General features: G+C 47.0%; 1 protein-coding gene across 2 annotated transcripts in view; it reads left to right on the top strand.

Annotated features, from left to right (window-relative positions):
- The window catches only part of C2CD2 (C2 calcium dependent domain containing 2), a 65892-nt gene that overhangs the window by 17272 nt on the left and 34580 nt on the right, over nt 1-14040 (top strand). For both annotated transcript variants that reach the window (XM_027546783.1, XM_027546790.1), the window contains exons 3-4: nt 9124-9243; nt 13662-13766. In XM_027546783.1, coding sequence (XP_027402584.1) covers nt 9124-9243; nt 13662-13766 — 225 coding nt within the window. The remainder of the gene's footprint in view (nt 1-9123; nt 9244-13661; nt 13767-14040) is intronic.

Here is a 14040-nt window from a genome sequence, read left to right as displayed (position 1 = left end):
GACCCCTGTGCGCCAAAGTAACCACCGTTGCAAATATCTGTTCATCAGCAAGCCCCCTGCCCCGGTCCTGCACAGAGAGTGGGGTCTTGCATAGGTCAGAGCATCAGAGTCATCTTGCAGGATGGGAGCTACACATTCTGCACCCTGCAGCCAGGACCCATGGGAGCTTCACATTCCGCACCCTGCAGCCAGGGCTGAATGGGGACCTCTCAGTGGTTTACTTGTGACTCTTGACACCAAATGTGTGCATTTTTTCTTTCACCCAACAAGCAGTCCTCCAATCCTCTGAACACCAACTGGGTGTCCTACAATTCAATTCAATTCTGGCACTAAGTACAGTGCAGACCCCTCAGGTCAAGGGCCAACCCTAGGTCTGACCTTCCTGTACCCACCAACTGGCTATAAGGTTGAAGGTTCCCACAGCCCCTCCTTATGCTAGAACAGCTCACAGAACTTGGGAAAGCAGTTTCCTTACTATTGTTGTTTACTTGCTCAGTCGTGTCTGACTTGTTGTGACCTCATGGACCGTAGCCCACAGGCTCCCCTGTCCATGGGATTTCCCAGGCAAGAATACTGGAGTGTGTAGCCATCCAAGGGATCCTCCCTGCAAAAGGATCAAACCTGGGTCTCCTAGACTTCAGAAGGATTCTTTACCACTGAGCCACCTGGAAAGCCCTTCCTTACTATTGAAAGTGAAATTGAAGTCGTGTCCGACTCTTTGTGACCTCATGGACTGTAGCCTACCAGGCTTCTCAGTCCATGGGATTTTCTAGGGAAGAGTACTGGAGGGGGTTGCCATTTCCTTCTCCAGGGGATCTTCCTGACCCAGGGATTGAACCCGGGTCTCCCACGTTGTAGGCAGACGCTTTACCCTCTGAGCCATTACCAGTGTCTTATAAAGAACACAGCTCAGGGACAGCCAAATGGCAAAGGTGTCTGGAGCAGGGAAGGGAGAAGGGACGGGAACTTCCATGCCCTCTATATGTGCCACCCTTCCAGGACCAGATGCTCTCTGAACCCCATTGATAAAGGGTTTTATGGAGGTTCCATTACAGAGGACGTCTGATTAAACCACAGGCTATGGGTCTGTGATCCCATCTCTAGTCCCTATCCATTCCCCTGAGCTCCAGGTGGCAAAGCTTCTCCCCTCTCATCACGCCTTGATTGTGCTGACCTCCTGCCTGCCTCCTGTTGTTATCTAGGTCCCCAGCCACCAGTCATCTCCTTAGCATCCAAAAGACATTCTTATCACTCCGGAGATTCCAAGGGTTTTAGAAGCTGTGTGCCATGATCTGAGGACAGCACCAAATATTTATCCCAAGAGACAAGCCTACCAGCGGCTGGGGCATTTCTCTAAGGGAGTGCTCCTGGGACAGGGCACCTGCGTTCCTCTGGAAGGGCATCTTTTCAGGTGGTGACTGGAAGCACCCCTGTCTACAGCACTCATGGAGCAAGGCATCACCCTTCAACTTCTCTGCAGGGCTCTCTGTGTCGTCCCTTCCAGTCCCAACACGCCCCAAGCACATTTCTCTCTCCCAGACTGTAATTACACTCTTACACAAGAGCAACAAGTTTCAGCTGCATTCTCTTTGCTCATGTCCTGGAAGAGCTTTGCTCCAGAATGTTTGACCCAGAAGATGGAGACTTAATTTCTGTGTTGCAAGTGGCCCGAGAGCAGCTCTTTGTCCTCAGGTGGCAGCAGTGGCCCCTCCTGATGCACCTGTGGAGGCATGAGGTCTACACGGGCAGCATTTGAGCTTCCTGAACATGAACCAGGGTCAGGCAGATTGTGCAGGACGGGCACCTGCTGCAAAGGCCACACGTTTCCTTAGCAAGCGTGGTGAGTGTCCCTGTAAACAGGATTCGTATGTTGAAGGCTCACCAGGGAAAGCGACAGTCATTGGTGCTGAGGGACTGCAGTGATGTTTACCTTGGTGGGTGGCCCTACCCCTGAAGTATGAATTAGCTTTGTTGTCTGTGTCATTTGTAAATAAATAGAAGCTTCTAATGGTGCAGCGATCAGCTTCAGGTTAAAGTTTTAAATAAACAGAAATCCACGCAGACTGGAGTAAGATCTAGAAGTCAGAGAGATCCAGGCTGGCACCGAGCTTGTCGGGTATTTCTTCTCCCTCTGAGCCACGGGCTGTGTCTGTAAAGGTGAACCCCTGCCTGGCCCCGGCCTGTGCAGTTCCTGCAGGGACCTGCTCCTGATGTCGTTGGGCTATACAGGCTCTGTCTGTTCTCCTTAGCACCCACAGCTCTCCTCCACCCAAGGAAGCATCGTGACCTTTGTATAGAGGGGGAAGCCAAGGTATAGAGAGGCTGGTGAGGGAACCAGGAACCACTGAATAAGCAGAGGCTTAATTGAACCCGAATCAGCCTCCAGAAACAGGCTCTGACTGTGATACACTGTAAATGGTGCTGTTACTATTATCTTTCCTTTTTTATTATTATCATTTTACGTTTATCATTTCACTTAAGCTCCCACCCTCCCCAGGAAAGAGGGAAGATGGAAAAAGGGGAACTGAAAGGCACTAACCAACCTTTGCTTCCATGAAACCATAGCAACAAACAGATTGAGGCATTTGCTTGGAATTTCCCCCAGAATCTTATTCCACTTGATATGTCGGGGAACCCCGCAACCCTCCCTGGGTATGAATTGTGTATTCTGAGCACATGGACTTTTTCGATCTAAAGGCTGTCTGTTATACATTTATACACTAAAATACACTCTGAGAGATTCCTGGGTCTCCTCTGCTCTCTCCAAACCTTGGTGAACCCCTTGCTTTGCAAGTGTGTTGTTGTTCAGTCACTGAGTCATGTCTGACTTTGCAACCCCATGGACTGCAGCACACCAGTCCTCCCTGTCCCTCACCATCTCCCAGAGTTTGCCCAAGTTCATGTCCATCCAACCATCTTATCCTCTGCCATCCCCTTCTCCTTTGCCAGGGTAGTGGAACACAAAGTTGTAGTTGCAAATAGGAAATTTGGTTGACTTTTTTTTTCTGGATAAGTGAATATTTATTTATTTACTTCCGGTTGTGCTGGGTCTTCATTGCTGTGCAGGGACTTTTATCTAGTTGTAGCGGGGACTACTCTCTAGTCGTGATGCAACAGCTTCTTCTCACAGCGGCTTCTCTTGTTGCAGAGCATGGGCTGTAGGCACATGGGCTTCCGTAGTTGCAGCTCCTGGGCTCTAAAGCACAGGCTCAGTAGGTCGGTGCACAGGCTTAGTTGCCCTGCAGCACGTAGGATCTTCTCCACCCAGGAATGGGACTGGTGTCCCCTGCATTGACAGGCAGATTCTTTACCACTGAGCCACCATGGAACTAATTGACTTTTTTTTTTTTTTTGGTTTTGCATGACTTGAAATTCCAGGTACCCTATTAGCCTGGTATTTATGCTAAAGTTCTAACAACTTGTGAAACTGTTTTGAAGCAGGGTCTTTCTAAAGGCAGGTGAGAGATTCCTCCCTGGGGGCCCCACCCTTTGAGGCCTGAATAGGGGCAGAGCTTCTGGGAGGGCCACCTATTTGTTTGGAGGCAGGCAGATGGAATCTGGGCTGAATCAGCCCTCAGGTACTTTGCCTGGTGTAGACTGCTGAAAGGCAAGCTGGGGGTTTGCTTGTGAGTTGGAACACAAGGCAGTGGCTAATGGTGAAGATATGACTGAGTAGAACACTAACAGCCAGCCTGGAAAAGACCCAGCTCTCCCCTGCCCTCATTTTAAAGGCAGTGTCTTATATGTGTCTTTTAATGCATAGAGACCATGGAGGATAATGCATTCTCAGATTTTTAAGCCAAGGAAAGCCCACATTAAGCTGCATTATGTAGTAACAGTACCTCCTGGTAGTGTTGTTGTTCAGTCACTCAGTCGTGTTTGACTCTTTGAGACCCCATGGACTGCAGCATGTCAGGCTTCCCTGTCCTTCACCATCTCCCGAAGTTTGCTGGGAGACTCATATCCATTGAGTCAATGATGCTGTCTAACCATCTCATCCTCTACTGCCCTCTTCTCCTTTTGCCTTCAGTATTTCCCAGCATCAAGGTCTTTTCCAATGAGTTGGCTCTTCACATCAGGCCAAAGTATTGGAGCTTCAGCTTTAGCATCAGTCCTTCCAATGAGTCTTCAGGCTTGATTTCCTTTAGGATTGACTGGTTTGATCTCCTTGCAGTCCAAGGGACTCTCAAGAGTCTTCTCCAGTACCACAACTTAGCATCAGTTCTTCATCTTTCACCCTTCTTTATGGCCCCACAGATCAAACCCATGTTTCCTGCATCTCCTGCATTGGCAGGCAGATTCTTTACCACGGGTTCAATCCCTGGGTTGGGAAGATCTCCTGGAGGACGGCATGGCAACCCACTCCAGTATTCTTGCCTGGAGAATCTCATGGACAGAGGAGCCTGGCGGGCTATAGTCCATAGGGTCGCAAAAGAGTCAGACACGACTTAGTGACTAAACAACAACAGAGAATCAGACGTGAGTAAAGTAACTTGGCACACATGCGCCTGGAAGCCCGAGCCATATCAAACAGCTCGGTATAATTGGGATGCTCTGAGGACCCAATGTATAAACTTCAGAAGGGAGCCTTATGAACAGGTCTGTGTTTGGGGTAGGAAGATTCTAGGGTCAAGATCGGGGTCTCTACCTGTTTGTCTGTATTTAATAGACATCAACCCTGGTCACTCTGGCCCTGGTTGGAAGGGTCTGCTTGACCTTGCATTGGGTGATCCTGCCTTCTGCCATTCCAAGAGGGGACCCCTTGGTTACAGGGACGGCCCAGCCAATATTTGCCTGGGTTGAGATCATTTAATCCCCATTGTGTATAAAACACCATAATGCCCTGAAAGAAGATTACTTATATATCTAAAATCTCTTTTCCATTTTGTTCTGGTCCATTTGACAAATGGGACTTTTACTCTCAGGGTGGAGGAGTAGACGCTGGCCCTGGTCATTATCCCTCCCAACTGGACCCGTAGGAATGGTGGGGGCATTTTGTTTGCCTATCTTGAAACTGATCAGATAGTTGTTTTAATTAGGTTTTTCAGCTGAACACTGAAGAGAGGCCAAGAAATGGTTGGTCCATATAACAGGTGTTACTGAGAGCATTGGCGTATGGCCGGGAAGACCTTCCAGGGATCTCTGCAAAAGGTGTCCCATTGTCAATGATTGCATCTAGTTTCCAGATGTGACATGAATGGTAATTGTGACCTTTGAGGTTTGCATTCTAGAAGTTTTAAAGTCTTAAAATCTATGCTGGATTATTGGTTTAATTGCTTTTAGCCAGGTGCTTCAGCTATCCATGTATCAGAAACAAAGCAGTGGGGTAGCTTTTTAAAAATTTTTTTTCATTCTTTTTTAAAATTAATTAATGGATTTATTTTTGATTGCACTGCAGCATGCAGGCTTTCTCTGCTTGTGGTTTGCAGTTTCTCTTAGCAGTGGCTCCTCTTGTTGCAGAGCATGGGCTCAGCAGCTGTGGTGCACCCGAGCTTAGTTGCCCTGAGGCATCTGGAATCTTCCCTGACCAGGGGTGGAACCCGTGTCCCCTGCATTGACAGGCAGATTCTTTTCTTTTCTTATAGTTACTTTTAACTTTGTATTGGTGTATCAGATCAGATCAGATCAGATCAGTCGCTCAGTCGTGTCCGACTCTTTGCGACCCCATGAATCGCAGCACGCCAGGCCTCCCTGTCCATCACCAACTCCCGGAGTTCACTCAGACTCGTGTCCATCGAGTCGGTGATGCCATCCAGCCATCTCATCCTCTGTCATCCCCTTCTCCTTCTGCCCCCAATCCCTCCCAGCATCAGAGTCTTTTCCAATGAGTCAACTCTTCGCATGAGGTGGCCAAAGTACTGGAGTTTCAGCTTTAGCATCATTCCTTCCAAAGAAATCCCAGGGCTGATCTCCTTCAGAATGGACTGGTTGGATCTCCTTGCAGTCCAAGAGACTCTCAAGAGTCTTCTCCAACACCACAGTTCAAAAGCATCAATTCTTCGGCGCTCAGCCTTCTTCACAGTCCAACTCTCACATCCATACATGACCACAGGAAAAACCATAGCCTTGACTAGATGGACCTTTGTTGGCAAAGTAATGTCTCTGCTTTTGAATATGCTATCCAGGTTGGTCATAACTTTCCTTCCAAGGAGTAAGTGTCTTCTAATTTCATGGCTGCAGTCACCATCTGCAGTGATTTTGGAGCCCAGAAAAATAAAGTCTGACACTGTTTCCACTGTTTCCCCATCTATTTCCCATGAAGTGACGGAACGGGATGCCATGATCTTCGTTTTCTGAATGTTGAGCTTTAAGCCAACTTTTTCACTCTCCACTTTCACTTTCATCAAGAGGCTTTTGAGTTCCTCTTCACTTTCTGCCATAAGGGTGGTGTCATCTGCATATCTGAGGTTATTGATATTTCTCCCGGCAATCTTGATTCCAGCTTGTGTTTCTTCCAGTCCAGCGTTTCTCGTGATGTACTCTGCATATAAGTTAAATAAACAGGGTGACAATATACAGCCTTGACGAACTCCTTTTCCTATTTGGAACCAGTCTGTTGTTCCATGTCCAGTTCTAACTGTTGCTTCCTGACCTGCATACAGGTTTCTCAAGAGGCAGATCAGGTGTTCTGGTATTCCCATCTCTTTCAGAATTTTCCACAGTTTATTGTGATGCACACAGTCAAAGGCTTTGGCATAGTCAATAAAGCAGAAATAGATGTTTTTCTGGAGCTATCTTGCTTTTTCCATGATCCAGCAGAGATTGGCAATTTGATCTCTGGTTCCTCTGCCTTTTCTAAAACCAGCTTGAACATCGGGAAGTTCACGGTTCGCGTATTGCTGAAGCCTGGCTTGGAGAATTTTGAGCATTACTTTACTAGCATGTGAGATGAGTGCAATTGTGCAGTAGTTTGAGCATTCTTTGGCATTGCCTTTCTTTGGGATTGGAATGAAAATTGACCTTTTCCAGTCCTGTGGCCACTGCTGAGTTTTCCGTCAATTAACAAACAATATTGTTATAGTTTCAGGTGAACAGTGAAGGAACTCTGCCATATGTGTGTGTGTACCTCACACACATTCTCCCCCAAACTCACCCCCATCTAGGCTGCCCCCGGGGATTCTTAACCACTGGATCAGCAGAGGGGTCCAGCTTTTTGTAGAACTGAAGACAAACAGAAACCAAACTCTTCCTTGAGTTAGGGCGCTAATGAATCTGTCAAGGTTCTCAGTGACATTCTAATTAGCTTCATATAGAAAGTTCCATAGAAATAATAGAAGTCAACCAATCACTGTTTTGTTTTGTTTTTTTACGTTAAGAAGTAAAATGACCTCCGCTCTTGAGACAAAGGACAGAATTTTCTATCATGTCACTTGTGTGTGTGTACCTCATCCGGCATCAAAATACATTCCTCCTACAAGGACTGTTTACAGAGCATTTATTTTTAAAGTGAATAGGCGACATTTCTTATACAAACATTTTTTTGTTCCAACCTTTGATGAACTCTGGAGATGCAATAACATGATAAAGATGTAACTACTCCTCATAAGTCAGTCCTCAGAGAGGGCCTTTACAACAATGGATGAAACGAGGGTTGTGCACTTTTCTGCCAGTATTTAGAAAAGGCAGGGTTTTCTTTTTCTAGCCCTGTGCTGCCAAAAGCTTTTATAGTGGACCCTGGAAATGGACCCCTTGCTGGGGCTCCCTGTGTAGTACAGGTCAGGTCATTTTTGGATGGGCAGGTGGGCTCTGAGTGGAGCTATGCCTGTGAGGGGGCCAGTAAGCCAGGGATCAGGAGAGGGGAGGGAGACATGTTTTCAGCCTGAACTTTGTGAAATAGCAGTTGCCCCGACAAAGTAATTATTTTGTTAATCTTTCTACTTGGTATTTTAGGTTCTAAATCCACCAGAGAATTAAAGAATTTTTCCTTCCTTCCCAAGTGACACCATCCAATGTGGGGGTCAGCTGTTCCCTTGGGAGTGTAGGGGTCCATCTTGCCTTCCTCTCAGCCTCTGATGCCTTGGCTTTGGCCAGACATGCTGGCCCCCTGCCAGGCACCCCTCGTCCTCCCCAGCACCCCTCTACCAGGCACACCTGGTACCTGGCCTCATAGTCAGCCTGTGCTGGGCTCGCTTGGCATCCTGCCAGGAGGGTGGCCAGTCCCTCCTTCTGGAAGGTCTGCTCCTGTAGGGGATTCGCTGGCAGAGACTGAATGCTTCCCTTTGCAGTAACAGCATTCACAGTCCTCTCTCTAAAGTGCTTTGTGATTTATGTCAGGAATATGGTCTGGTTTGTTCCTGATGTAATTGCTTTGTCTCATAGGTTTTTAAATGAGCTCATTTTAACAACTCTATTTTTGTTAAGACTGTATCATTTTGTAACCGTTCAATATTTCACAGTTCTTTGAATTATCCCCACATCTTTTTAAACCCCAATAGGTTACAATATATTTAAATAGAAACAATTTCTTATGTTCTGGGTACTTTTTAAAAATTTTTACCTGTAAACATCCATAACTAATTTTCTTTTTAAGGCTCATTTTTTTAGTGAGAGATGATGGCTAATGGCTTTCACTCCATATGAATAAATTGCCCAGGAAATTTAAAAATCAGCTGCATGAAGAAATAGAAAAAAGAAAATTTTAAAGGAAAAAAAAATTGTGTGGAAAGATTCTGACTAGATTTGGGCAAGTCCTGGAAAAGACTCTGATGCTGGGAGGTATTGGGGGCAGAAGGAGAAGGGGACGACAGAGGATGAGATGGCTGGCATCACTGACTCGATGGATGTGAGTCTGGGTGAACTCTGGGAGTTGGTGATGGACAGGGAGGCCTGGCGTGCTGCAATTCATGGGGTCCCAAAGAGTCGGACACGACTGAGCGACTGAACGACTGAACTGAACTGAGAATACATCAGGGATAAAAGATTGGAAATATTGTTTCTAGTTTTTAAGCTCTGGTGTAATAGAAAAGATATGCATCTAGATATGCACCCACATTTGAAACGGAGTTCTCATTCTTGCTCATCTGTGGAGTCCAGGCTATTTTGTTCCGTGAGATGCAGATGGGTAAGGCGGACGCTGTCCTCTCTCCGGTGTAACACTCGCGTGTTCTCTGGTCCCCCCTGCAGGTGGTATTCTGCCACGTGGTGGGCGAGACCATCCAGTTCCTGGTCAGCGCGGGGCCACCCTCACCTGAGGACGCAGGGCGCTCGCTGTATGGCGTGCGGCTCTCTCCGCTCCATCTACAGGTAAGATTGGGAGACTGAGTCTGTCCTAGGAAAACAGTTTTCGTAAATCTGTAGGGTGCGTGGGGCGCTGTCACAGACGCGCATGCTCCTGTTTTCATTAATTACTGTTCATTGGTTTCAGACTGTTACCTTCATATTATATTGTCTTTGTGGGAAATACAAAAGTGTGCATGTAATGGGTTTATGTATAAATACACACAGGCTTCTCTGATAGCTCAGTTGGTAAAGAATCTGCCTGCAATGCAGGAGACCCTGGTTCGATTCCTGGGTCGGGAAGATCCACTGGAGAAGGGATAGGCTACCCACTCCAGTGTTCTTGGGCTTCCCTTGTGGCTCACCTGGTAGAGAATCCACCTGCAATGTGGGAGACCTGGGTTTGATCCCTGGGTGGGGAAGTTCCCCTGGAGAACAGAAAGGCTATCCACTCCAAATAAATAAATAAATACACACTGTATATACACACACAGGTGTATGTACACACATATATACACATGGACACACACACAGGTGTATGCACACACACATATATACACACCTAGAGAAGGAAATGGCAATCCACTTCACTATTTTTGCCTGGAGAATCGCCATGGACAGAGGAGCCTGGCGGACTACAGTCCATGGGGTTGCAAGACTCGGACATGACTTAGTGACTAAACCACCAAAGCCACCATATGTACACACATAAGTAACGCTCAAAATCCTCCAAGCCAGGCTTCAGCAATACGCGAACCGTGAACTTCCTGATGCTCAAGCTGGGTTTAGAAAAGGCAGAAAAACCAGAGATCAAATTGCCAACCTCTGCTGGATCATGGAAAAAGCAGGAGAGTTCCAGAAAAACATCTATTTCTGCTTTATTGACTATGCCAAAGCCTTTGACTGTGTGGATCACAATAAACTGTGGAAAATTCTGAAAGAGATGAGAATACCAGAACACCTGATCTGCCTCTTGAGAAATCTGTATGCAGGTCAGGAAGCAACAATTCGAACTGGACATGGAACAACAGACTGGTTCCAAATAGGAAAAGGAGTTCATCAAGGCTGTATATTGTCACCCTGTTTATTTAACTTATATGCAGAGTACATCACGAGAAACGCTGGACTGGAAGAAACACAAGCTGGAATCAAGATTGCCGGGAGAAATATCAATAACCTCAGATATGCAGATGACACCACCCTTATGGCAGAAAGTGAAGAGGAACTCAAAAGCCTCTTGATGAAAGTGAAAATGGAGAGTGAAAAAGTTGGCTTAAAGCTCAACATTCAGAAAACGAAGATCATGGCATCCAGTCCCGTCACTTCATGGGAAATAGATGGGGAAACAGTGGAAACAGTGTCAGACTTTATTTTTCTGGGCTCCAAAATCACTGCAGATGGTGACTGCAGCCATGAAATTAGAAGACGCTTACTCCTTGGAAGGAAAGTTATGACCAACCTGGATAGCATATTCAAAAGCAGAGACATTACTTTGCCAACAAAGGTCCATCTAGTCAAGGCTATGGTTTTTCCTGTGGTCATGTATGGATGTGAGAGTTGGACTGTGAAGAAGGCTGAGCGCCGAAGAATTGATGCTTTTGAACTGTGGTGTTGGAGAAGACTCTTGAGAGTCTCTTGGACTGCAAGGAGATCCAACCAGTCCATTCTGAAGGAGATCAGCCCTGGGATTTCTTTGGAAGGAATGATGCTAAAGCTGAAACTCCAGTACTTTGGCCACCTCATGCGAAGAGTTGACTCATTGGAAAAGACTCTGATGCTGGGAGGGATTGGGGGTAGGAGGAGAAGGGGATGACAGAGGATGAGATGGCTGGATGGCATCACCGACTCGATGGACACGAGTCTGAGTGAACTCCGGGAGTTGGTGATGGACAGGGAGGCCTGGCGTGCTGCGATTCATGGGGTCGCAAAGAGTCGGACACGACTGAGCGACTGATCTGATCTGATCTGATGTATACACATATATAATGAGTTCAGAGTTTCCATCTATCAAATATGGGACATATGGTATTTTTCAAAGCACATGTCCAAGATGTTGTTGACTGTTGGATTGAGGATGATGGCATCTGAGATGAGGAAGGTGGTTCTGTTAATAATTTAGAATCAGATGCTGCACCTCAAAAGTCCCCTCCATCTTGGAAACACAGCTCAAAGTCTGGACTTAGCATTCTTCCTTTCAGTGTTTGAAAAAATCAACTTAAAAGGCTCATTATTTTTATGTTAGAAAATGAGTATCACCATTATTTTTGAATAGTCAACATTATTATAATAATTGTAATAGACACATAGTATATAACTTTTATAACTGATATATTTTTATACATTGAACAATTATAAATAGAGATAATAATTATAATAGACTTAGTGAAGCTTCTGGTTGACTAACCCATCAGATAACTGTGAATGTCACACATGGAGCAGAAGTTCACTTATGTTCTTATTTAGCTGACATGTAGAAATTGTGAATTTCTGGGTCTGTTTTAGGGGTCACTGCCAATCCAACTTGTGCTTGGCTGCTAATTTGGAGGGTGACCCCAAATCTTTCAAGATTCTCAACCACAAGAAGAGATTGTATTCCATTTGGTTTCCTTAAAAGACATGGGTTTAAACAACCAGGACAAGCAAAAATTTCCGGCTACCTAAATGGCTTTTTTTATGAAACCCATCCCCTATACCCCTATCCATTTTCAAGAGCCAGGGAAGTCAAGTTGACCTCATGGACTTGTCAGATGTTAAAGCCCTCCTGCTTCCCCTAGTTTTTTGGACAATGTGGTTAGAAGATAATTTTAAAGTCTGGGATCTGTTCAGGATGGGGTGAGTTCAGCAAGGACCACAAACATTCACCAAGGAAACATGTTTCCTGAGATGCTGTTGATGTGCCATTTTACACAGCTCAGACACAGGTAATTCAATTGTGTCTTTGATCTCTTAACACAGTTTAAAGGCAGCCTGTGGGTTACCTCTCAAAGCAGAAGCAGCTGCTAGAGGTTGGTGAATTATTAATGTTCTTGGCAGGAGGCATTCCCTCCTCTGTTCTTCAGATAAAAACTGCATAGAGACCAGCAGCTACGCCCTCTCCCCAACGTGGTGGAACAACTCAGGGACTGTGGCAATGAAATTAAAGTGCGATTTTGCTAGAGTCGCCCAGAATTACAGGGCAACAGGAGCATCCTTTGTTTTACCTGGTTGCTAGCATGAGGGGGCGTACCCAGTATTGAGAAAACAATTCTACAGCCACGCTTTCCTTCCCTTTCCCTGGGTGGTGGCAGGAAGCATGGAGATGGGAAGGGTCAAAACTTTGGCTGTAGAAGGAGCCTCCTGCTGAAGAAGGAGGGATGGTAGCTTAGCTTGCTGTGGCTGCTGAAGCAAATCACCACATCTTAGCTGAAAATGGCACACATTTATCAATCACCATTCTGGAGGTGTGATGTCCAACACGGGCTAAAATCCTGGTGCTGGTGGCTGCCTTCCTTTCTGGAGCTCTGGAGGGAATCTGTTTCCTTGCTCACCCATTGTTGGCAGAATTCAGCTCCTTATTGGAGTTGTTGGACTGAGGGTCCAATCTCTGGCTGGCTGTCAGCTGAGGGCAGGTCCCAGCTTCTAGAGGCAACCTTACCCCTGGGCTTCTGGCATCCTCCTCTGTCTTCAAGTCACCTCTCCCTGCATGCTCTTCTGTCTTCCTCTTCCATCTTTCAGGGCTCCTATACCTCTGTGGGTTCACTGGAATCATGTAGGATTGTTTCCGCACCTCAGTGTCCTTACCCTAATCACATGTGCAGAGTCCCTTTTGCCATTTGAGGAAATCTATTCACAGGTTCCAAGGAGCGTGCTTGTCTTTGCCGGCGGGGGGGGGGGGGGGGGGGGTTGGGGGGTTGGGGTGGGGTGCGTCGTTCTGCCATGACTTACAGGCAGGGCTGAATGGGGCCCTGGGAGAGATTGGAGTCCGTGTGGAGGTTGTGCAGTGGCCCAGGCAAGAGAGGCTAAGAGTGCTGATGCGCCCCTGCATACAATCAGGGTGGGGTGAGGGGAGGGGGCCGTGTGAGTGTGTGGGAGTGGACGAGGCATCCCGGCTCCCTTCTCTTTGCCTCCGGCTCCAGTATGTCTTGGTGATGCTCTCAGAAGAGAGCTGCACAGCAGAGGTTGCAGGTTTTCATGAGATCTGGTGTTCAGCCCCGACCCTGATGTTCCTCTCTGAGTGGTTGGTTGAGGCAGAGGAAGGTGCTGATGGGGATGGGGTAGGCTACACGACAGGGGAGGGGCAGTCAGGGACTGGGGACCCTCCTTGCAATTTTGAAAGCACACAGGATGCCAAGGCAGGGGATAAACCACTGTCTAAGAAAAGAAATGAACACACAGACATACATCGAGGCTCCGGTGGAGAAAGCAGCCCTCCAATAGTCTTTTTTTCTTTTTCTTTTTTTAAACAGCTGGAGCTCCACATGAAGGAGAAGAGGGAAGACATTCAGATCAAGTGGTCCTTCATCAGCGCCCCAGAGATGGCCATCACAGTCCAGCCCAAAGTCCCAGGGGAGGTCAGTTTGTGAGGTTCTGCGATTCCCCCATCATGAATATGTGAACGTGGGCACGTTGTGACTACCAGCTCTGGGGGATGGAGCCTCTGATCAGTGGGGTCCCTGGTGTGTGATCCTGGGGGATGGCAGGCAGGGAAGAGGCAGGGCAGCGGCAGGGCAGCATGGTGGGTGGGGGGGTAGCTTCCGTGGATTTAATGCCAGGCTCTCACCTGGGCTGCACCTGTAATCACCTAGCAGTTTTTAAAAATTCCCAAAGACTGCCCCGCCTCCCCAG

Source organism: Bos indicus x Bos taurus, chromosome 1 (genome assembly GCF_003369695.1).
Source record: "Bos indicus x Bos taurus breed Angus x Brahman F1 hybrid chromosome 1, Bos_hybrid_MaternalHap_v2.0, whole genome shotgun sequence".
Lineage (NCBI taxonomy): Eukaryota > Metazoa > Chordata > Mammalia > Artiodactyla > Bovidae > Bos > Bos indicus x Bos taurus.
The sequence above is the reverse complement of the archived record's forward strand: the minus strand, read 5'-3'. Positions and strand labels throughout refer to the sequence as shown.